Raw genomic sequence first — 25,138 nt, 5'->3', positions numbered from 1 at the left:
GAAGTACAACTGTGTCCTTTCTCACCGTTTTCAGGGATAAGACGGGTTATATATTTGTAAATTGTGTCAATCCACAAATTATGTCTATTGATTTAATGTGCTAGTTCCTTTGATTTATGGCTCTCACTAGATGGTTGTATTAATACCAATTACTTTAGAGCAGCTCTATTGTTAAGTTTATTTAGTATTATTGTCCAACATTTACAGATATGGTTGAATGATATAGATGGATTCCATCAGCTGATAGGACAGAGTATAGAACATCTATACAGTATGAACAATAATTTAGAGGAATTGTATTTCCACAGCTTATAAAAGTTAGTATTAACATAGATATATGTCCATTTCATATATAAGGAATTATTTTCCACTAATATTTCCTATTTTAAAAATACGTTAGTATTTTCCCCAAACAGCCCTTTAAAGAGCATGATAATGATATAAGAAGACTTTAATTTCCTGCTATAGTATTATGCAGTTATGAACTAATTGATTTTATATCAACTATGGAACTCTCTGAATGTCTTAGGCATGCCAGTCTCTTCCCCTTATATTAAAAAAATGAAAGAAAAAAATGAATTTATAAAGATGTACTGAATGAGAGCAACTGCAAACTACGTTGTATACCATTCATAATATAGGAAAAGTGAATCTTCATTGATAAAAGACAGAAGAAAAATCTTATTGGCCCAGTTCAGATTCCAAATTAATCTATAAAGGTGCCACAGATTTGAACACTGATTGTATCAAGGTGACACTGCTTGGGTAAATTGTGTTCTCTAAATAAGAGAGTGTTTCATTTGACATGAACCATTCAAAATGCACAAATATTAATGAAAACAAGCTAGAGAATTAGCCTTTATATTTCCAATTTGTTATTCCAGAGAATAATCAGGCACTCCTTTCTGCTATATGAATTCCTAGCATTGTTTTTCTTCCTCTGTCGTCTGGGAAGCATACATCTTTATTATGGTTATCATGAAAGCAATTCTTCCTTTCATGAAGAACTCTCATTTGCTAATGTTGTTAAATGAATTTGACAGGTCAGAAAGCCAAGACAAATCATTTAAAAGGACCAACACTGTTGTGATGTGCCATAGGACATACAAAGCCCCCTAGATGCTTAATAATAGACAGCTCAAGAGGAAAAGTGTAATAAAAGATTCTCCCATAAATCAAGTCCTTCAGTCCTCCTCAAATTCAATTACTTCTCTGGGAAGATTAGAAAAACATTATTTTAAATGAAGAGTAGACAAAAAATTAAAAAGACTGGAAGATGCCAAATAAAAGAAGAAGAAAGGTTATATACACTAAGCATACATTAAGTATTATGTTATCTTTGCATAGTAAAGGTCAGACTAGCAAGGTATATAAAGGAGGATAATTGTAAAATACATGTTAGTGTAGGTCTGCAGTTATTATAGTGTATTAATTACAATCCGTATTCAGTGGCAAGCAATACAGGTGTATGGGGTGGATTTTCAAATGCCATATTGAGCTCCTGAAGGCAAACAAATACTGGCTAAATTCATACATGCTGCTGAGCCACAAGCAAATTACTACATGACATGATTTATATATGAACACAAGCAATTTTGGCAAAGATCATTCAGCTGCCAATTCTTACTGTTTTTCAATACCTAAGAGTAAAAAGTTCAAAAGCAAATTAAAAATGGAAGCATAGGGCATGATCATTTTTTACGGGTGAGTCAAAGAGCTATATAATATTTCTTCAGGATCTCTAAGTATTTTATTTTATTTATTTTAATTCCATTTATATCCCGCCCTTCTCCGAAGACTCAGGGCGGCTTACAAGTTTAGCAGTAAGTTTAGTAGGCACAAGGTATAACCTGAAGTTAGAGCAAATATAATATTTAATTTGTGAAATGTATCAACTGTTTTAAATTTTAAAATTGAATGTATTTCAATTCATTCATGAAGAATTCTCAATACTGTATTACTCCATGATAGGTTGCAAAAAGGAAAGAGTTTTCTGTTTGTGCAATGCTTCGTTGTGAATACAGTGATCCAGTCATTTCCAACTCAATGCTTCTACTCATACAATTGGGCAAAGCATAATGTTTTAATTCCTGGCCTCTTTGGTGAGTCAGCAAAGTTAATATGGTTCCATCATCCATGAACTTTTAGGGTAGCATAAGCCAGGACACAGGATTATTCCAAATTCCTGATTCATAAGTAACAACCCGTGGAGAGTTACTATGGTTGAAATGAATGCTTACTCCTACTCAGAGAATGAATTTGTGAGAATGATCTGAAAAGCATGCAGCTGTTGGTCATTAGTAATAAATTGCCACACAAAAGTAGCCAATACCTTTCAATCAACCTGAACTGAAAACTGAATTAAAATGAAACAATTCAGAGTAAAATTGTTACAGCCACATCCAGAAGCCATTGCTTGTATATTTATGACGTGCTAGGATTTAGCTGTTGCCCTTCCTACCTCCGCTAGAATACCAAATTACCGTAAATAGAATCCTGCATGGAAGAATGAAGTACAGGGCATTCTTTTTTAGTAGCTGAGTTAATTAAAATCGTGGCAATTGTTTCCAGTCTAGTCTAGCGTTGGTCTTTGTTTTGCCGTACTTTGCTAACTTGGAAAATAGCAGTCTTTTTAAAGGCTTGATTTTTCAAGAAAAAAAAACATCACTACAAAAAGCACTCTTGAAAAATCTTAGCAATTCAAAATGGAGAAGGAAAACAAATTTGAAATCCTAAAGTAAAACTTTTGACAAATATTCACAGGGGGGAAAAAAATCAATCCCAGAAAACTGTATATTCTACAATACGATCCTAAGTCAGTTTGATACAAAAGTGAATGCATTATGAACTCCACCCAATGTTGCTCTGCTTGGTCTAAAAATATCAGGCAATGCTGTCATCCTGTGCTATCCCGTAATTTTGGCAACGGTAGGAACAGCCAGTTTCCAATTATCTGTCTTGAATTTTATGAACGTAATGGCCTTCAGAAAAGCACAGAGAAAATCTCAAATAACTGAAAGCCTATAGTATATTATGCCCACGAAAACTGTTTACCAACTTATCCCTGGCCCTTGATGAGCGGTTTTTCAGGACCATGTACTATATAATCCTATCCCTAAATTCTTATTGCTTCTCTGGAATAAAAAGGGTAAAAAAAGAAACGAGTTTTCATGGAAGAGATTGCTGACTTTTATCTTTACACATACAACTCTGTGTGACCAATGAGAGAATTTTTTTTAGCAAACCTGTATATTCTAAGGAGAGGGTTGGGGACAAGCATAAATAATGGCCAGCTAACGAAGCAAGTCACACTTATAAAATATAATATAAAATATAATAATTGGTTCACCTCTTTCGGTGTTTTTCTCCAGCACTGACATGTATGCTTTTGAATGAATGTTGCCGGCAAATCACGCTACAACTGATGCTACAATACGAGATAATCAGCATTATTGTGGTTTTCCTAAATGGCTTTATATTACAACCACAATATTTTTGTTTTACTCTTCGCTTTACTGTAAATATACAGATTTAAGTTATCTTCATAAATTATAAATATGTATTATGTATTAATGTTCGTGTATCTTGGTTTAGTTTTGAAGAAACTAAATAGTGGCTCCATTTGTTTATTCTGCTAAAAATCCTGTTGGGAAGGAAGGAAGGAAGGAAGGAAGGAAGGAAGGAAGGAAGGAAGGAAGGAAGGAAGGAAGGAAGGAAGGAAGGCAGGCTAACTCTAAGCCAAGAGGTAAACTATATGCATTTTTCTTTTCTGGTACCTCATTCTACTTTCAAGTATTTTTGCCAACAACATTGCTTACTGGAGGAAATCAAATATGAGGATTTTTGCCAGTCAAAATGCTGCTTAAATCTAAGCAGAAGTCAATATAATGCTTAGTCTTCTTGAAAATGTACCTGAGCATTCTTTGATAGAAATTTGATAATCATGGCTGCATCCTCCCTTAGCATTTTTGGCCAATGATTACAAGTACTAAACTGCACACCATAGGGAGTTTGTAGTCCTCTTAAAAATCATACCATATATATGATCAAGTACTATGCTACTTACAATATTTCAGACATTTTTGTCAAACCCAAACTGGCCCCAAGCCTAAGTCATATTTTATGTAAAAATGTCAGTCAGTTTTTATTTGGAATACGAATAACATCTTCAGAGTACCCTTAAATTGGATAAATGATTTTGCCATGGGGAATCCCCAAGATTTTATTAAGGACCGCTACAACTACTTTCTTTTTTTCATAATCATAGAAATCAATTTCCTCTCCCAATATCCTGATTTGAAGGCTTGCTTGCTTATTTCAAAGCACTGGCTATTATTCCAAAGTAAAAGAGTCACATAAGCTTGTCACAAGATACTGTTCTTATCAGGGTGGAAAAGTAACTTTGGAAAGCACTTTGACAAGAAAAACAATGTGCAGTGTCTGGTTTGATTCCCAGATGGTAGTTGTTTACAGCATCTCTGCTTTTGACAGGAGAAAATAAATGAATTTATTTCAGAAACTATTTTAGTGATAGAGCTGTAGCCATAACTTTTTCTGGCTTCTTTCTTAATTCACTTTTCCCTTCAGGCTTTTTCTCACTTGCATCTAACAATGATACAACCATGCCTTGGCAATATCTTTTTTTTCTACTGTCCCCTGATGATGATGTTGCTTTTCTCTCATTGGCAGCCCTAAACCTTTGCTCAGGGGTCTTCTAACTTGGTCCTTTTATGACTTGCTGGCTGAGGAATTCTGGGAGTTGAAGTCCATGAGTCATAAAAGGGCCAAGTTTGAAGACCTCTGGCTTAGCTGAAGGGTTAAAGTGGTGTTTTTCCTCTTTAGCCAAGAGCAGGGCTCTTCAAACTTGGCCCTTTTATGACTTGTGGACTTCAACTCCCAGAATTCCTCAGCCAGGCACGCTGGCTGAGGAATTCTGGGAGTTGCAAGTCCACAAGTCATAAAAGGGCCAAGTTTGAAGACCCCTGGCCAGTAGTGGGTGGGGTTAGAGAAGTTCTCATTGGCTGTTTCAGGCTAATATGGGCATATTCCTTCCCTCCATCCTTGGCCAGCCTTGTCCGCCACCATTCTGCTTTGTCTACCTTAAGCAGAGTGTTGTGCTGGTGGTTTAGCAGTTTGCAAATGCAACAGACTCTTTAGCCAGCAGCCTTGTTAGTACTTTAATTCTATGACCCTTACCAGTTTAACACAAGACTGAGATAGGAAAACAGTGGAATGAGTGACCAACCCTTCCTCATTGCCTTCCTAACCGAGCATGAAGTCATCGTTTATTATCTATATGAAGAAAGGAGAGGAGGAGAAGGGGAAAGAAACCTTAAACAAAAGAACAGCAATTCATTATCCTTTGCAATTATGATATTTTTTTTAAAAAAAAACCCTATTCAGCTTAAGTTACAACCGAATGATGTGTTAAAAGAGGAATAACACAGGAAGGAGCTTAAAAAGATGGACTGAGTTCTGCAGCTAGACCTGCCCATTTCTGCTCTGGTGCTGTGACTCTTAGATAGCGTACCCGATGGTTGGTGATACACAGAAGAGAAAGGATAGCAAAGCCAGAGGGATCAGCTAATCTCCTTGCTTATCATGCACTCCACATGGAAAATCAGGACTATGCCATTCAGCAGTGCATCAAAACAGACAGTTTAGAGGCAGAATAAAGGTTGGCAATGTGAACAGTAAATCTTGTTCTAGCATAGTGGTTTTGTTTGTTTGTTTTTTGGTTCGCCAACTTAAGGATGGGTTGATAGCACTTTAGTGCAATAGTCTACCCCATAATGATGCAAGTTGGAACTAACGTCACATAAACAAAATCCCATGCAGTAATTCCCCCCCACCCCCACCCCCGGAAATTATAAAGCAATCACTAAGTGGAAGAAGCCACGAACAAAACAGTTTTCTGAAAAGTTTCAACATGCATCAGGTAGGGTTTGGAAGTAAACTACATCTCTCAATATAGTATGCCTATAAAACACAATGGAGAAGGTTGAAATTAAATCAGCCTTTAGTTATTTCTATAGGAAACTCTTTATCGTATACAATTATATGTTGCATATGTTGTATATGTGGAAATCTAACCCTTAGTTGGGTTCGGATGTTTGCTGTAAAAGCTGTACTTGTCTTCTCTTTAAAAGCTATATTTACATATTGTCAAGTATAGTACTGAATGCAACAGACTAAACATTGCTAACCTGCTGTGCCCATTTTCCCCTCTTTGCATAAATCCTTCAGCCTGGAACCCAACTCTGTGATGAAGCTTGCTTAGCACCAGTGAAGTTTCCCACATTCAGTGTAACAACGTTCTGGGCTGAGATGAGGGAATCAAAATTAAAATCCAATCCATCTGCATCCATGAGTTCACTGCGGATAATGGACTCCATGTCGCATTCCAAGCTCCCGTTGAAAATATCCAGATCCAAATCACTGGGGAATTTATCGTGCCCCATGACTGGAAGGCTCACACTGTTGGAATACAAAGAAGAGACCGAGAGAGAATCAGAAAGTGATTGCATAGACTGGTTGGCAGGCGGCTGTTGCTGGTGTTTTGCTGATCCAATGTTGGTGTCACTTAAGCCCATAGTACCGGCAGAATTTGACAAGGCACGGCTGCCACTGAGAGAGGAATTCTGGGATTGATGCTGGTGGTGGAGCAGATTCTGATTGGTCAAACTGCTCTGACTCGGCTGAGCAGCAAATGACATCATTGGATCATTCCGAAGCATAATATTCCTGCGTGCGTTTTGGGCAGACACAGCAGTGCTAGCTTGTGACATCAGCGGATCAGACTGAGTCATCATGACATCACTGTGGCTATGTGAATCTGATGCCAGCAGATCCTGCAGAGTTTGGTTATTGTAGTGCGAAATGGAAGAAAATGTAGCTTGCTTGTTCTCTTGGATGGTTTGCATGGGAGACTGACGGAGAGAATTCAGAGACGATGGTCCAAACACAGCATTGTTGAAACTACTGGATGGAGAACCAAGCCCTGAACCTTTGGAGCCATATGGAAAGCTTGAGCTTCTCTGCATGAGTCCTCCTGTCGGTGACTGCTGGGAAGAGGGAAGGGTCATATTGTCCAGGAGGTCATCCATAAGGTTATCTGTCAAGCCGTCGTTCAAGTTCATCGTGCCTGCCATGTCAGTCAACCGAGGCAGCTCAACATTACAGGGCTTGCTCACTGACGGGGACATGCTGGGTGAGCTACTGTACAACATGGGAGAAAGTGGAGCATCGTCATCCTGCACCTCATCTAGCTCAGTACTTGCCAGTATTGGGGACAAGCGGCCACTTATTGTACTGGCATTCGAGTTGGTACGAGACCGGAAATCTGTCCACGCATCCAGTTCGTCGCTGCTACGGGAGGTTGGGCTACCAGGCCACTTGGATAGCTGGGTGGGGCTGTCATCGCTTGTCTCCTGTGCAACCTGGAGGGCTGCTTTTTTCTTAGCCGCTCGTCCTCGGCTCTTTGTGTATTTGTTGCTGTTGTCCATTGATACGGCACGTCTGCGGGGTGCTTTCCCTCCTTTCCCACCATCGGGGTTGATCATCCACCACGAGCTTTTCCCAGTTCCTTCATTCTGTACCCTGATGAATCGACTGTGAAGGGACAAGTTGTGTCTGATTGAGTTCTGCAAAGACAACACACAAAATCCCCCAAATTTAGAATGTGTCAGGTAAATACGGTTAGCCAATATAATACTTAAGACATAAAAAAACATAAAGAAAAAAAATCTTCCATTATTGCTATTACTTCTCTAGTTTTTAATAGGTTGTTCAGACACTGGAATAAACATAGCATTCAGTACAGGAATCATTATAAAATTCAAGGTATTTCTGCACGGTATGAATATAATAAATATACGGATAAGCCCTTTCCTGAGAAACAGAATTTAGTACTGATGCTGCTGTTGTAAGCACACAGCTTTGGTGATTTAGTGCAGTTTTCTAAACAAATTCTCTTAAATTATGTTCAATAGCTATAAGAGAATCTCTATCTTTGATTTTAAAAGCCTCCCATTAAAATAGTTGCCAAAGTAATCAGAGGCATAGAAAATCAGGGTAATTAATAGAGATATTCTAGGATCCTAAGCACTTATAGTCAAGAACCAGTTCTACGACTCACTTATTTCTAAATCACAGTGTACAAACTGAAAGCACAAAGTAAAACCTGTTTGACATGTTGTAACCTAATGATCTTCTGTAAATAGCAACAACTACGTTTATTACGGTAGTTTTTTCCCCTCATCTTCTCTTTTCCTTTAGTGGCATCTGAGCAAGCTAACTTGGTTAATATTCTAGCCTGAGTCACTGCTGTAAGTTTCCAAAGAGAAAAAACAATTATATATAGCACAGTCACCAACTGTGTGGTTTTTACTAGTGGATATGAAAAAGTCGAGCAAACCAAATTCTAGTCGACTGCCATAAGAAATGCAAGAAATCAAAAGACCACTGACAGGAGAAATCCCATGGCCCCCAAATCAGCATGCCATTTAGGGTCATGCTAGAATGAACTGATGGTTGCAAGAGACACGTGCTGCTAGTGTAAAAGCTATTTCCAGCTATTCCATTGAGATGTACTTTAGGTTATTAGGACTAAAAAAAAAGGGGGAGGGGAAGGACTTCCAGATAAGGCTTTTATTGTTAAAACATAAAACCACACTCTCAAAAAAATTTCGGAGAACTGACTAAACGATTTCTTCCAATAATAAACCTCCCGCACATTCCCACCATTTCTTCTAGATATTGTAATTACCATATCAGAAAAAAATAAACAAAGGGAAAGGCAGAATAAGTTGGGAAAGTTGCAAAGGCAGAGTGCCTTGTGATTGTTACTGCGACAACCCTTTGTCTGGATGCACTCAAAAAAAAAAAAAAAGGTGAGATTGGTAGGATTATAGCCTATAACAGTGATGGCAAACCTTTTACAGACCGAGTGCCCAAACTGCAATCGAAAAACCCACTTCTGTATCGCCAGGTGCTGGGTGGGCGTGGCCCATTGGATGGACATGGCCCATTGGGTGGGCGTGGCTGTGGTGGTCATGACAGATTGGGTGGGTGTGGCTGGGGTGGGTGTGGCCACCTCGATGATGCTTGTGGGAAGGGACGTCTGTGGGGGCCGGGCAGGGTTGGGGGAGATCCAGGGGGTCTCTGGTGGGTGGGACAGTGGGCAGGAGTCTCGTCCTGCAGGGTGAGGTGAGGCGAGGCAGGGGGCAGGGCAGGGGTGCCATTCCTGCAGGGCAAGGCAAGGCAAGGCAAGGCGAGGCAGGGACTGGGGCGGCTGCTGCCTAACATCATCAGCTCCTGCACACAGCAAGCGCATGGGGGCCAACTGTGTCCATCAGCAGCCATAGCCTGCCGGCCCCTTGGTTTAGGCATGACATGGCTATTTGCCACCAGCTGCGGCCATTTGCCGCTTCACACATCATACCCAATGCTGCTGCCATGAGGCCAGTTCCTTACCTCCACCCAACTTGTTCTGCGACCTCATGGCAGCGGCATTGGGCAGGTGGCGGCAAACGGCTGATTTTGGCACGCCACAGCTGTTTGCCACTGGCCACAGCCATTTGCCACCTCGCGCATCACACCCAATGCGGTTGCCATGAGGCTGCGGAACAAGCCGGGTGGAGGTAAGGAACCGGTATACCAGTTTCTTACCACCGCCCGGCTTGTTTTGCGGCCTCATGGCAGCGGCATTGGGCAGGACGCGGCAAACGGCCTGTTTCGGCGCGACATGGCTGTTTGCGCCGGCCACAGCCATTTGCTTTCTTGCACGTCGCACCCACCCACGTCACAAATCTTTCCAGAAAATCATGGCAAAGGATGCCACCATAACTCCCAGGAGCCAGAGGGGCACCTCATGGCAGCAGCATTGGGCAGGAGACAGCAAACGGCCGGTTTCGGCATGATGTGGCTATTTGCCGCCTCACATATTGCACCCAATGCTGCTGCAATGTGGCTCGGCCAAAAGCGGCTGTGGAACAAGTGGGGCAGGTTGATTGATTGACCTTTTTTCCCCCCCAAAAAACTTCGTTTCCTTGCACGCGGCAGCGGCAGATTGCGAAGGAGAAACAGCATGGGGCTGGCAGTCAGGTAAGGAAAGAAAGGCAATTTCTGGGGGGAGCAAGGATTTTTTTCCTTACCTGCCTCACGTCTTCCGAGGCCGCTTTCCGCTCAGACGCGTTGCTCTTGCCAATGGCCCAACAGCCCACTTCAGCGCCCTCCCTCCCTGAGCCTCCAGCACTCCACCTACTGCTTTGGTTGGCCTGCCGGCCCTCACCTCAACACCCTGCCCACTGCCGCCCAGCACAGCCACCCCGGGGCTGCAGGGGTTGGCCTGGCATGGGAAGGGCACGCGCCCCACCCTCCCACCACCATACAGGGTAAGACTGCCGCCCCCGCCCCTGCCCAGATGCCCTTGCCTCCCCCAAGCGTTGTTTTACTAACCTGCCTTTCAGCTGTATTCTGTTTCTCCATTTGCTTCTGAGCTTTCGCCACGTGTTTCTGGTACTATTGGTAAAAAAAAAGAAGTTCCATCAGACTTTCTAACTTCTTGAGATCTCGCTAGAAGTTAGAAAGTCTGATGGAACTTTTTTTTTTTACCGATAGTCCCACAAACACGCGGCGAAGGCTGAGAAGCGAACGGAGAAACGGAATGCAGCTGAAAGGCAGGTTGGTAAAAAAAAAAACGCTTGGGGGAGGCGGGGTGGGCGCGGAAACCTTACCCTGTGTGGGTATTGATGCAGGTTGCTCATGGATGGGACTGAAGGCCTAGGACTAGGGCGATGGCATGTGTGCTTACAGAGAGGGCTCTGTGTGCCGCCTGTGGCACACGTGCCATAGGTTCACCACCACGATCCTATACCTACAACCTATACCTCAAATATAGTCCAATTGTGCAAAGCAAAGCTTGTTCTTTGCAAAGTGCAGAGAAAAGCATGGAAGAGCCTCTCTTTTCAGATTGCTAAAGCAGCCGTGTCATTTGCAAGTCCTGGATGGCTGCTTCCGAAGTTAGTCGTTGTTACTTTAACAATTAAAATGAGCAGCTTTTTATGTGCATGTCAAAACCTTAAAGTATTTCGGAGATAAGAATTTTGGGGAAAACACAATATGACCCAGACCGTTTAAATGTGAGGAGGTACAAAAATACAGAATTTTTGTAATTCTGTATTTTTATTCTTGCCCTGTTCACCGCCCTGAGTCCTTCGGGAGAAGGGCGGTATAGAAATATTATTAAAGTAAAGTAAAGTACTTAAAAACCACTGACAGATGTGGACCATAACAATGTGGAAAAGTGAAATGCTTTTGAAAATATGTTTTGAAAACAGGATAGTAAGAATTCACAAATTGCTCATTTTTAAAAAAACAAACAAACACTATTTTATAATGTACAATGGGGATTGTCATTCAAGCTCAGTGATTCACATTGGCATCTCTATGTCTGACAAAAAGAAGCAGGATGACATTAAGCTAATGAAGAACATCTGGGGTGTGCAAAGACATGCGGTCTACGTGCTTTTTATTCATTGTTTAAGTACATAAAAATGTTTTGTCTAAGGCCAGGTCCAGTAAAGAAAAAAAAGTAGTAATAAAATTCAAAGCCAGGGTTTTCTCTCTTAATCACAGCAGATATATACTGTTGTATGCTGCCTAGAATCATTTTTTCATAAGATGGGCAGCCACATAAATTTGACAAACAAATAAATAAAATAAACTATCACTTTAAGCAAATATAAATATATACCGAATGCCACTCTCCCTTTGTAAGTATAAATAAAGTAAAGGGCTATGGAGTGTTTTTTTCACTTTGCCAGTTTATGGCTTTGATTCCAAACTCTGCAAAAACTCTAATGGGTGCATACAGATTTTCTACGAGTGAGCTTTTTTTTTTTTAACCAGAAGGATTATAGCCCTACTGTGTACCTCCATCGATGTGTAAGCTCACAAAATCTTTCAGTTGTCTGTAGTAGGTTATAATAATAAAACAATAAAAGTAATAACAATCATCTGTGCATGTTATCAGAGGGATTTACACTTCACAGAACAGAGATTTTTATAAAAAAATTATACAATTCACTGAATTTTGGAGCATTAATGTAACTGTGTGTCAAAGTGTCACGCTTTTACCCAACAAATATTCAAACTAAGACACACAGTTCAAATGCATTTAGCATGAGTAACAAAAAGCAAGCTATTACAACCCTTCATGGATTACTGCCTTGTCGTGGCGAAGGGGCTTGCGTAATTCAATGAAGCTATGAGCTATGCCGTGCAGGGCCACCCAAGACGGACAGGTCATAGCAGAGAGTTCTGACAAAACGTGATCCACTGGAGAAGGAAATGGCAACCCACTCCAGTATCTTTGCCATGAAAACCCTATGGACAGTACCAAAAGGCAAAACGATATGACGCTGGAAGATGAGCCCCTCAGGTCGGAAGGCGTCCAATATGCTACTGGGGAAGAGCAGAGGGCTAGTACTAGTAGCGCCAGAAAGAATGAAGCGACTGGGCCAAAGCCGAAAGGACGCTCAGCTGTGGATGTGTCTGGTGGTGAAAGGAAAGTCCGATGCTGTAAAGATTTTTTCTCCATAGGAACCTGGAATGTAAGATCCATGAATCAAGGAAAGCTGGACGTGGTCAAACAAGAGATGACAAGACTGAACATCGACATCTTAGGTATCAGCGAATTAAAATGGACAGGAATGGGTGAATTTAATTCAGATGACCATCAGGTATACTACTGTGGGCAAGAATCCCTCAGAAGAAATGGAGTAGCCTTCATAGTCAATAAAAGAGTAGGAAAAGCAATACTGGGATACAATCCTCAAAATGACAGAATGATCTCAGTTCGAATCCAAGGCAAACCATTCAATATCACAGTAGTCCAAGTCTATGCCCCAACCACCAGTGCTGAAGAGGATGAAATTGACCGGTTCTATGAAGCCCTACAGCACCTTATAGAACTAACACCAAAAAATGATGTCCTTATCATCATGGGGGATTGGAACGCTAAAGTAGGAAGCCAAAAGATAATTGGAATAACAGGAAAGTTTGGCCTTGGAGTACAAAATGAAGCAGGGCACAGGCTGATAGAATTTTGTCAAGAGAATACGATGGTCATAGCAAACACTCTTTTCCAACAACCCAAGAGACGGCTCTACACATGGACGTCACCAGACGGTCAACACAGAAATCAGATTGACTATATGCTCTGCAGCCAAAGATAGAGAAGCTCTATACAGTCAGTAAAAACAAGACCAGGAGCTAACTGTGGCTCAGACCATGAGCTTCTCGTTGCAAAGTTTAGGCTTAAACTGAAGAAAGTAGGGAAAAGCACTAGGCCACTCAGGTATGAATTAAATCATATCCCTGTTGAATATACAGTAGAGGTGACAAATAGATTTAAGGAATTAGATCTGATAGACAGAGTGCCTGAAGAAGTATGGACAGAGGTTCGCAACATTGTACAACAGATAGCAACCAAAACCATCCCAAACAAAAAGAAATGCAAGAAAGCAAAATGGCTGTCTGAGGAAGCTTTGCAAATAGCTGAGGAAAGGAGGGAAGCAAAAGGCAAGGGAGAAAAAGAAAGATACGCCCAATTGAATGCAGAATTCCAGAGAATAGCTAGAAGAGATAAGAATGCCTTCTTAAATGAACAGTGCAAAGAAATAGAAGAAAACAATAGAATAGGGAGGACCAGAGATCTTTTCAAGAAAATTGGAGAGATGAAGGGAACGTTTAATGCAAAAATGGGCATGATAAAGGACCAAAATGGCAGGGACCTAACAGAGGCAGAAGAGATTAAGAAGAGGTGGCAAAATTACATGGAAGAATTATACAAGAATAAGCTTAACATCCCTGATAATCACAATGAGGTGGTCACTGACCTCGAGCCAGACATCCTAGAATGTGAAGTGAAGTGGGCCTTAGGAAAGCTGAGCAACAACAAAGCTAGTGGAGGTGACAGTATTCCAGCTGAGCTATTCAAAATCTTAAAAGACGATGCAGTAAAAGTGCTACACTCAATTTGCCAGCAAATTTGGAAAACTCAACAGTGGCCACAGGATTGGAAAAGATCAGTTTACATTCCAATTCCAAAGAAAGGCAGTGCCAAAGAATGTTCAAACTATCGCACCATTGCACTCATTTCATGTGCTAGTAAAGTTATGCTTAAAATCCTACAAGCTAGACTCCAGCAGTATGTGGATCGAGAACTACCAGAAGTACAGGCAGGATTTCGAAGAGGCAGAGGAACTAGAGATCAAATTGCCAACATGGAGAAAGCTAGAGAGTTCCAGAAAAACATCTACTTCTGCTTCATTGACTATGCTAAAGCCTTTGATTGTGTGGATCATAACAAACTGTGGCAAGTTCTTAAAGAGATGGGCGTACCAGACCATCTTATTTGTCTCTTGAGAAACCTATATGTGGGCCAAGAAGCAACAGTGAGAACTGGACACAGAACCACTGATTGGTTCAAAATTGGGAAAGGAGTCCGGCAAGACTGTATACTGTCACCCTGCCTATTTAACTTATATGCAGAGCACATCATGAGAAAGGGAGGGCTAGATGAATCAAAAGTTGGAATTAAGATTGCCAGAAGAAATATCAACAACCTAAGATATGCAGATGATACCAATCTAATGGCAGAAAGTGAAGAAGAACTAAAGAGCCTCTTGTTGCGGGTGAAGAAGGAGAGTGCAAAAGTTGGGTTGAAACTTAACATTAAAAAAACCATGGCATCCGGCCCTCTCAATTGCTGCCAAATAGATGGGGAAGAAATGGAGGTAGTGACAGATTTTATTTTCCTGGGCTCCAAGATCACTACAGATGGGGACTGTAGCCAAGAAATTAAAAGACACTTGCCCCTCGGGAGGAAAGCCATGGCAAATCTAGACAGCACACTAAAAAGCAGAGACATCACCCTGTCAACAGAAGTGCTTATAGTCAAGGCTATGGTCTTCCCAGTTGCAATGTATGGCAGTGAAAGTTGGACCATAAAAAAGGCTGAGCGCCAAAGAATTGAGGCCTTTGAACTGTGGTGCTGGAGAAGACTCCTGCGAGTCCCTTGGACTGCAAGGCGATCAAACCGGTCAGTCCTAGAGGAGATCAACCCTGACTGCTCTTTAGAAGGCCAGATCCTGAAGCTAAAACTCAAATACTTTGGCCACCTAATGAGGAGGAAGGACTCACTGGAGAAGAGCCTAATGCTGGGAAAGATTGAGGGCAAGAGCAGAAGGGGACGACAGAGAATGAGGTGGCTGGATGGAGTCACTGAAGCAGTAGGTGTGAGCTTAAATGGACTCCAGAAGATGGTAGAGGACAGGAAGGCCTGGAGGAACGTTGTCCATGGGGTCGCGATGGGTCGGACACGACTTCGCAGCTAACAACAACAACAAACTGTAAGCTTTGAGCTTTACCTAAAGCCAACCCTCTATCTATCAAATCCTGTGATTTGGTTTATGGGTGGAGAACTACTTTTTCTCAGTGGAAAAGAAAGTTAACACCTTATAGTAATAGGCCAGTCTAATTTTAGTAGCTTTGATTACAGTTTTGTCCAATTTCTTCCTCACACAAAAGTAGCTAGCGGTAAAAACATTTCATATTCATTTTCTTACTTCACAGTAATTGTTACTTAAATTGTTTCTTGCTGATGGGCAATAGTAAGTGATTGTTGAACGAATTAGTTTCTAATGTACAATGCCTTCCCCTGCATTTAGAACTACTGAAAACCAACCAGAGTCAATGTGAATGAACGCTAGTAGTTCCCTTTCAAGCTAAATATAACCTCCACTATCTCATATAAGGTTCCTGCATTTCAATATTCAAGTGCAACTTTCCATCCTGAGTTCAAACCTGCCCCATAGATCAGAAGCCCCAGGGTTTCCTCTCTGCCAGGCTTCCAGGCATGGTGTGTTTAGCATACCTTCTAGGGCCAATATGCACTTATTGTGTTATGTCAACAAGAGCCACCAAGCGGCCTGAGCAGTACTGGGAACCTGAACAATCTGCCTCCAGAAGTGGTGAATGCTCAAACACTGGACGTTTTTAAGAAGAGACTGGGCAGCCATTGGTCTGAAATGTTATAGGGTTTCCTGCTGAGCAGGGGGTTGGACTAGATGACCTCCATGGTCCCCTCAAAATTCTTCTTCTTCTTCTTCTTCTTCTTCTTCTTCTTCTTCTTCTTCTTCTTCTTCTTCTTCTTCTTCTTCTTCTTCTTCTTCTTCTTCTTCTTCTTCTTCTTCTTCTTATTATTATTATTATTATTATTATTATTATTATTATTATTATTATTATTCCTCTAAAATTGTCATTTGCATATTGAGGAATGCTTCACTGGAACCAGTGAAGATTTCCTTTGAAATATAAACTGAAGCTTTGCAGAAGACATGTTAGACGAAAGGGTAGCACGTTATACATGTTAATTATACATGTTATGAGCTGTGGTGGTGCAGGGGATGAAATGCAGTATAGCAGGCTAGTTCTGCTGACTACCGGGAGTTCAATTCTCACCAATTCTCAAGGTTGACTCAGCCTTCCATCCTTCTGAGGTCGGTAAAACGAGGACCCAGATTGTTGGGGGTAATAGGCTGACTCTGTAAACTGCTTAGAGAGGGCTGTAAAATACTGTGAAGCGATATATAAGCCTAAGTGCTGTGGTTAAGTGCTATTGCTAATTACATTCCCACAGGAAACGTATGTCCATTCTCCCAATCATAAGGGACGCACCTCAGTGGAATTACCTATCCTGTTACAAATAACGAAATATATGCACTACATATGCTTGTTGTGATTCAGGGTCAGCCTGTGGGTTCGACAGTTGGGTCGGACGACTCAGAGGAGGAGGGGGGTGTTGAAGAGCTTGCTGATGAGAGCCCTCAGCCAGGCCCCTCCCACCTGGTCACGACGGAGACCCAGCTGTGTGAGCCTGACAGCGTGGATGAAGATGACCCACAGCTGGCCCTGTTCAAGGACGCCCGACGCAGGAGGCAGTCAATCAGGAGTAAACAGAGGAAGGCAATGGGGCACCTCGGAAGGAGGCAGAGAGAAGCCACGCCCTAAACTGTATAAAAGGGGAATGCGTGGGAGGGCTGGTTTGCTGAAGGCAACCGCTTGAAAAGCTCCTGTTTCTTGGTTCGTGTCTTGTTTGTTTTTGTATCAATAAATTTGGCAGGCTTAATTCCAGCCTCTTGCCTTCTTGTAAAAGGGGTTGTCCCTGCCTTTTCTGCAGGGCCGGTAGCAGGCTGGTACAGAACAATGCTTTGCCGCGTTTGTTCACAAGTTTTATAAGGACAGTGGAAGACCAAGGAATATGTTCCACTCGGGCTGTTTACAGCTTTGCTGACTTGATTACAACCACCGCTTCTCATATTTCAGAATTCTATTTGTAAGCATTTCCCTTGTTTGTTCTATTTCTTTAGTTAAGGAACATTGGCAGATCCCTTTCTACAAAAATTTCCCCACTTTTCTCAGCTCAGTTTCTGTTTCAGTCTCTTCCATGCTGTGTTTACCTTATGGGACTTGCCCATTAATTCAGACACCAGCTGCATGCACCTCGCCTGGAGTACAGAGGCTTTTTGTCTGGAAGGGACATGTGGTATCAATTTATCACTCTCCACAACACAACAAGGAATCCATTTGCTGGGGGTGGGGGGGGGAGAGAGGGATGAACTGTGTGACTTCTCTTAAAAGCACCATCCCCCCCACCCCAATATTTTTAAAAATAAACCTACAGATTAGCAAGATGAGATACAGCTGGTGCATATGGAATCCTTGTTATACGACTGACGGTAAATTTAATCTTCTCAGTCCATTTGCAGTGCAAAAGAAAGAGTTCCAGTGTGCCTCTATATTCCACAACTAGATACAAGCAATTAAAATAAGTTCTTGCAATATATCCTTTCACAGCACATGATTTGGAAGTGATTAATAGTCAGGAGCAGCTTCTGATTAGTTACTCTGAGTGCTTGTTTTAGCCTCCTTCTATGGCTTTCTGAGCTGAAAAGCAGGGCAAAAGTAACTTACAAGCACTAAAAAAAAATAATCCCTAGTGGGGTTGTATTCTAAATGAATTGTGCAACAGTATGCATCTTTATTATGGAAATTATTTTACTGTGATGTTGTTTTTAAATAACATTTCCAGACATCTCCCTTTCAGGTCACTGATATATATAGCTGAATTAGGAAGGAAGGAAGGAAGGAAGGGAGGGAGGGAGGGAGGGAGGGAGGGAGGGAGGAAGGAAGGAAGGAAGGAAGGAAGGAAGGAAAGAAAGAAAGAAAGAAAGAAAGAAAGAAAGAAAGAAAGAAAGAAAGAAAGAAAGAAAGAAAGAAAGAAAGAAAGAAAGAAAGAAAGAAGGCTCCCACAATTGTAAAATTTTAATGTGAGATGAATGAGGGAAAGAAACAGGCAAAACTCTCACTTCCATTTCTGAACATGTTGTCCAATGAAACAAAAGACTAGGGGGAGGGGAGAACAGGGGAACGGAAATCCCCAGTATAGCTGGCAGACAGGCAGGCCAAAAGTCCAGAACGCAACAGTCATTCCAGCACAGGGTCTGAAAGGGAGGCGGCATTCCTGGAACAGCACACTCAAGCCAATAGGGGCACAAGACATGCCTGCAGTGGATGGAAGTGTGACAGGTGTCCACGTTGCCTGGCTTGCCTTGGCAGAAGTCAGAACAATACTATTTTTAATCTGGAGCAAGAAAAGGTGGGCACAGGTTCACCCTCACGGGAGGTATGGGAGGTGTTGATTAAGTCTGGCATTCCTGTCTTTGAAAAAATGACAAGTGGACCATCTTTTTGCTGGGGCAAGAAATTCATTTCAGCTCTGAAGGGAAACAAAGTTCCTTAAGGTCTAAAATATAAGGGAAATGGCCCTGTTTTCAAGTTTTATTTTAAAGCTTTGGACACAGAGACAATATTAAATATGTATTACACTCGTAACCTACGTCATTTGAAAATCAACTCACGGTGGAATCCATGGGGATTTATTCCTGTGAAATAAATTGGCCGAGGGACGGCAACTGAACAATGGCCATCCAGGGATGAGTGATTTGAACTCCAAGCTCCCTAGAATGATCTGAGTACTCTTGCCATGTTCACACAACGTACTTACACTTGGTTAATGTAACTGTGGCTTACTCGATTAACTTGGTGGAGTAGTGGGCTAATGCCTCCTTAAGTAACACCAGCTGCCTGCAATTAGTGCAGGTTCGCATCCCACCAGGCTCAAGGTTGACTCAGCCTTCCATCCTTCCGAAGTAGGTAAAATGAGGACCCAGATTGTTGGGGGCAATTAAGCTGACTTTGTAATAATGCCGCTTGGGGTGTGTGTGAAAGCCCTAATAAGCAGGCATATACATAGAATGAAGGCTACTGCTAAGCTTGTAAGCCGCCCTGAGTCTTCAGAGAAGGGCGGGATATAAATGGAATTAAAATAATAATTAAAAAAACCTAAAATTTCTGGATGCGCAGGATATAGTGAGCCATAAACAAATAAGATAATTGCAAAATATCCTTAGCTAAAATGTGACTGTTCAGTTTGTAGATCAGTGCGTTTATGGCCGAGTACATACAAATGTTGCTTCTCTTTGTCTTTGAGAATAAAGGTGAAAAGGGAGATAGTGAACTTAATTTCTCCAGGTTCTAATGTAATTTACTCTTCCCCAGCTTCAAATGAAATCTGTCGTCGACCATGACATCCACAGAAGGCACACTAATTTGCCTTCCCTTAGCCCACGGTGTCAAACCCGCCGCGTCACGTGACGTCTTGCGATGTATCGCATCTTTTTTTGCATTGCTGGAGCTGGGGTGGGTGCGGCCTCCGCATGATGCAACCAGCCTGCGGGCCGGCAGTTTCGACACCCCTGCCTTAGGCCGACTGGCCTTAGAGGAATAAGGAACACCCAGTGGCCTTGAGATGACCTACGGGTCTGTTTAGAACTACCTTGACACCCCTGCCAAAGTAAACGTGTTGGGGGTAAAAGTAAAAAAAACAAAACAAAAAACCAGGAGCACAGATGAAATGAAAGGCAAGCGGGGGGGGGGGGAAATAAGGAGAAATTGTTACAAGAAATACTGCTACGTATTCTCAGCCCAGTGGAGAGAAGCGCTGGAAGGAGAGTCCAGCAAATAATTTATCCTTTCTAATAATGCTACTAAACTTGAAGGGATCCAAGGGATTGGAGATAATGAACATGACAGGTTAAGTACATTTCTGTAGTTTATTGAGCATTATTATAGTCTTGTTTCTGAAAAGCACACTGTCTTACCTTAATATAATAATTAACATCAGTATTTGCTCTATATGACGGTATTTTTTTATTTTTTTATTTTTTTGGAGATCTTTCAGAAATGAATCAACAAGTGGATGGAGGCATACATGAATTAAGGGGACACTTTGTCTGATGTTTTTCTTCTCAGCATTTCCCCCTCCCCAGTCCCATTTTATAATAAAGCAGGAGAGGCTGACTGTGGAAGAAGAGTTATAGCTTGCTCTGTGAGGAAAGGTACACTGCATGGGCTTGGTGGTCTTCCTTTTATCCATTTTTCAATTCAGCCCAGTCACTTATCAGTTCTAGAGAGACACCCTGAAGAGTTATGATTCTAATTTAGCTCAATTTACAACAGGGCACCTCTTTCAGCTCTAACCTTAATTCTCAACATTATCAAACATATTAATTTATCACTTTTGTGAGTATAAACATTTGCATCCTTGAGAAATTTAGGTAACATGATCTTAAACTGCTTTCTTGTTTGCTGAAAAGGGACAGCGGGTGGGTGGGAAACACACCACAAGAAAAGGCATTTGGAAGGCATTTCAGTTGTCCCCTTACCGGAATGACTGTTAAGACCTTTTGACTTCAGAGGATCATGCCTGGATCCAAGTCACTGTTGGTGCCGGATGACTGCATGAGCAAATCCTTGCATTTTTCTTAGCAAGATATTAAAAGTGGTTTGCCATTGCCTTCCTCCATTGCCCAAGTCACCCAGCGGCCTTTATATCTAATATGGGATTAGAATTCCTGGTTTCTAGCCTGAGGTCTTAAATTCAGAGGATTACGTTCAGCTATTTTCACTTAATATTCCAATCTTTGCAACAATTGATACGAAAAAAGGTTATCTGTGAGTCAGATGAGTAGGGTGGTGTAGAAACATGAATAAACAAACAAACAAACAGTACTACTACAGTTGAACACTGACGTCTTTGTTTTACTTTAGTATTAGGATCTCTCCATGTCTTCCTTTCTGCTCTCTTCACATAAATTATAATCCTGACAGCACATGTTAGGCAGTTTACAAAGTGGCACCTGGGAGTTTGTCTACCCTCAATGTGGCCCTAATGACGGAACATTGTGAACACCTATTAAACAGAAAACAGGAAAGGTTGTTTTCCACCATCTCTTAATCCTTCAGGATACTCCTCTCTAACCCACAGCTGCTCTTTGTACTGGGGAGGAGCAGGGCAGATGACATCCTTTCAAAGTATTGGGCTGTAGCAACTCACCATTTTTATTTTCTAAGAACACCTACAGAGCCAATTCTCTGAAATAATAAAATAACTCAGAAGTATGGTATAGTTTTGGAATGCTGAAGGCACAACTTGGAATGTCTGAGAACTAGAGCTGACATTTCCCCCCCCCCCCGCCCCCTTTTCAGAGCCTGTATGTAGCATTAGACAGTGGATTTGAGGAAACACTAAAACACACATACAAAGCTTGTCCTTGCTGAAGGAAAGATACACATAACCTACCTGACCTCAGCTGCAAAAAACACACACACACCTCCCACCTGCACTCTTTCTATCCCACACAATCAACAAGGCCTTTGGAGACAATCAGAGATAAAGCTCAACAGATCTGGAAAAATACGGGACTGTCTTAAGACATCTTTACAGTCTGACTTTCACATATTGTGATTATCTTAAACTATCTCTGTTGTTAAGGGAGGCAGATTATAAATTGAGGTCCTTCTGATTGCAGCACCTGCTTGTGGAATTCCCTGCATGGGGAGCCTCACTCAAGTGTCTCCCTCTTCACACAAATACTGCTGTACACACTAGGCCAGGGGTAGGCAACCTTGGCTCTCTTATGACTCGTGGACTTCAACTCCCAGAATTCCTGAGCCAGCATAGCTCAGCATGGTAACTTCTCCCTTCCCCTCAGCATGGCTGGCTCAGGAATTCTGGGAGTTGAAGTCCACGAGTCATAAAAGAGCCAAGGTTGCCTAACCCTGCGCTAGACGAAGGCCTCTTTTTCAGAGTGCTCTTGAATTTTCGAGTCTAACTGGACTTTACTTAAATTGTACTGGATTTATAGTTGCTGCTTGGATCTTACCAATGCTCTTTTATGCTCTTTTATTTTAATGTCACTATTTTAAGGTTATTGTTTTAATTATTACCATTGATTCATTGTTTGATTAAGTGCCATCCTGTCATTTCAACTCCTGGCAACCATGGAAACATATTTTCTCCATGATCCTTATCCTGTTCTTTCAGGTCTCTCAATAATGGACTCACTGCCACCTTGTTGCTGGTTGTCTTTTTCTTTCCTTCCACCTTTCCTTGAATTAGGGCCTTTTCCAGACAGCTGAGTTTTCAGATATCTAAAAATTATCACGGTATGCAGTATTTGGGGAGTTGTCTGAAAGTTTAAACAATGAATGAATGAATGAATAGCAGTGTCCTCTATGTAGTTGCATTTTAATTTTTCAATTCATCGAAGCGGCTAGATATGTCTTCTGACATACACAAAGCAACTCATTGTAACCAAATGTGTACAGCCAGATCCTGGTCAGAATAGCTAAATCAATCTGCTCTTTCTCTCTCCTTAATGATATTATTCTAAATTGCTACAATAAATATCAACCCCATCCTCAGCGGAAAATATAGCATCTGGGAATTGGCTGAACACATCAGATTTTCAGTTAGCTGCACCACTTCCAGTTACCCTACAGACAGCCATCCGCTGACCGCAGGAGACTTCTAACAAGTAACACTTGTTTTGCGTAGAGAGAATGATGCTTGCCATTTACTTTTTTCCACTGGGAAATGCATCTGTGGGGGCAAGAGAGGTGGGGGGGAATCATGGGAGAAAGAAAATACGAGCAAAACCTCACTGTAAAAATATCCAAATGCTGAATTTTGCAAAAGGCTGATCAGCAATGAGTGGAGGAGCACAAAGATTAAAGGAGGGAGGGGAGAATAAGAAGCATGGAATTGTTTCTTCCCGTCAAAAGAATCATTCCAAATAGAACTTTATGAGAAGAGATGGCAACGGTTAAAGAGTTGTGCGGCGTTTATTTTTTCAGAGTGAGAAACTGTCTCAGTAGCTTCTTGCCCAGCTGTTTTTGTTCTTGGAAAACTACAGAGAACATTCCATTCCATTCCATTCTACTCCACCAAACCTGCACTTCCGGCACACGCTTGGACACTGGAACCAACTCTTGCAGATGCAAACAACCTCCCCCACCCCAGCCCGCCAGAACAGAGTCTTTTGAGACCAAGCACTCCAGCAAGACCTGATAGTACAGGCTGTAAATGTACATTTGTGATTCCTGCACAATGGAGCTCTTGCGAGTATTTCAGTGCACGCATTGAGCTTCCAATGTGTATTGTACTGTCAGGGACTGCTCTCTGCGCAATGAAGAACCTTAAGAAAAATAATTTGCAATACCGAAGGAAAGGGAGAGCTTGTGGCTGTAGAATTCAAAAGGACAGGCAAGTGTCATTCCCCAGAAACAAGCAAATAAAGAAGCAAATGGTGCAAGGTCCGTTTCAGAGCAGCTCTTAGGACTGCAGGTGATTGAAGGCCTTGATCAAGTTCCAATTGAGAACCTTTGTTGGAATTAAACCCAGATGTTTGTAAGGCAGTCTACCTGGCAGTTCTTACTATTTAGAAATTAATCAGGAGTGCAGAGTTGAATGGTGTTTGAAAAAGGACATTCTAGTTATTAAAATGTTTGCTAAACATGCTGCTAAATCTGTGTTTTAATACCCACCCCAGGCAATAAAGCAGTGTTTCTTTAAGTTTTCTTTTCTTTTAGGACCCCTTTCCACTTTTAAAAATTATGAAGGACCTCAAAAGAGCTTTTGTTTCTATGGGTTATACTTACTGATATTTACAGTATTATATGAAAAATTAAGATCAACACATTCTCTGCCAAGATAGAGCAATTTAAGTTTAAGATGCTCTTAAACATTAAAGATATGTATACTGAGAGATGAATTTACAAAAGCAGAATTAAATTTATATATATATATATATATATATATATATATATATATATATATATATATATATATATATATATATATATGTGTGTGTGTGTGTGTGTGTGTGTGTGTATATATATATATATATATATATATATATATATATATATATATATATATATATACACATATACATACACATACACATACATACATACATACATACATACATACATATATATATATATATATATGTAGATCTTTGGTCATTCGGGTTTTTCCCCACGTAGAATTGAAGGTGTAAGAGCAACGTTTCGACGAAATCTCGAAATCTATTATACACACACATATACATATAGGTAAATGTAAAGGTTCCCCCACACATGCATGCTAGTCGTTTCTGACTCTAGGGGCCGGTGCTCATCTCCGTTTCAAAGCCGAAGAGCCAGCGTTTGTCCGAGGACGTCTCCATGGTCATGTGGCCGGCATGACTAGATGCCAAAGGCGCACGGAACGCTGTTACCTTCCCACCGTAGTGGTCCCTATTTTTCTACTTGCATTTTTATGTGCTTTCGAACTGCTAGGTGGGCAGAAGCTGGGATGAGTAACAGGCGCTCACTTTGTTATGCGGCACTCAGGATTCGACCCGCCAAACGTCTGATCTTCTGATCGACAAGCTCAGCGTCCTAACCCACAGCGTCCCGGTAGATATAATATTTATATATATATTATTTTCCTATCCAGAGTGTTCCCTTTTCAGGAAAGGTGGGCATTGCTGACATTGTGCTGCTTTATTCATCTCTGTCTGTCAGAACCATGACAAAAGGAACATCAGAAAGTCTCACATTTCTCCTTTAGTGTTGTGTCCCTCCAATTTCTTTCAAGACCTCAATGTTACTTAGAATGTGA

General features: G+C 41.4%; 1 protein-coding gene across 2 annotated transcripts in view; it reads right to left on the bottom strand.

Moving 5' to 3' along the window:
- The window catches only part of FOXO3 (forkhead box O3), a 154,229-nt gene that overhangs the window by 13,473 nt on the left and 115,618 nt on the right, over nt 1-25,138 (bottom strand). For both annotated transcript variants that reach the window (XR_014024617.1, XM_081313856.1), the window contains exon 2: nt 6,207-7,643. Coding sequence is in view for 1 of the 2 variants with exons in the window: in XM_081313856.1 (XP_081169982.1) it covers nt 6,243-7,643 (1,401 nt within the window). In the remaining variant the exon portion in view is untranslated. The remainder of the gene's footprint in view (nt 1-6,206; nt 7,644-25,138) is intronic.

The sequence above is a fragment of the Vipera berus genome (genome assembly GCF_964194415.1).
Source record: "Vipera berus genome assembly, chromosome: 1".
In the NCBI taxonomy this organism is placed as follows: domain Eukaryota; kingdom Metazoa; phylum Chordata; class Lepidosauria; order Squamata; family Viperidae; genus Vipera; species Vipera berus.
The sequence above is the reverse complement of the archived record's forward strand: the minus strand, read 5'-3'. Positions and strand labels throughout refer to the sequence as shown.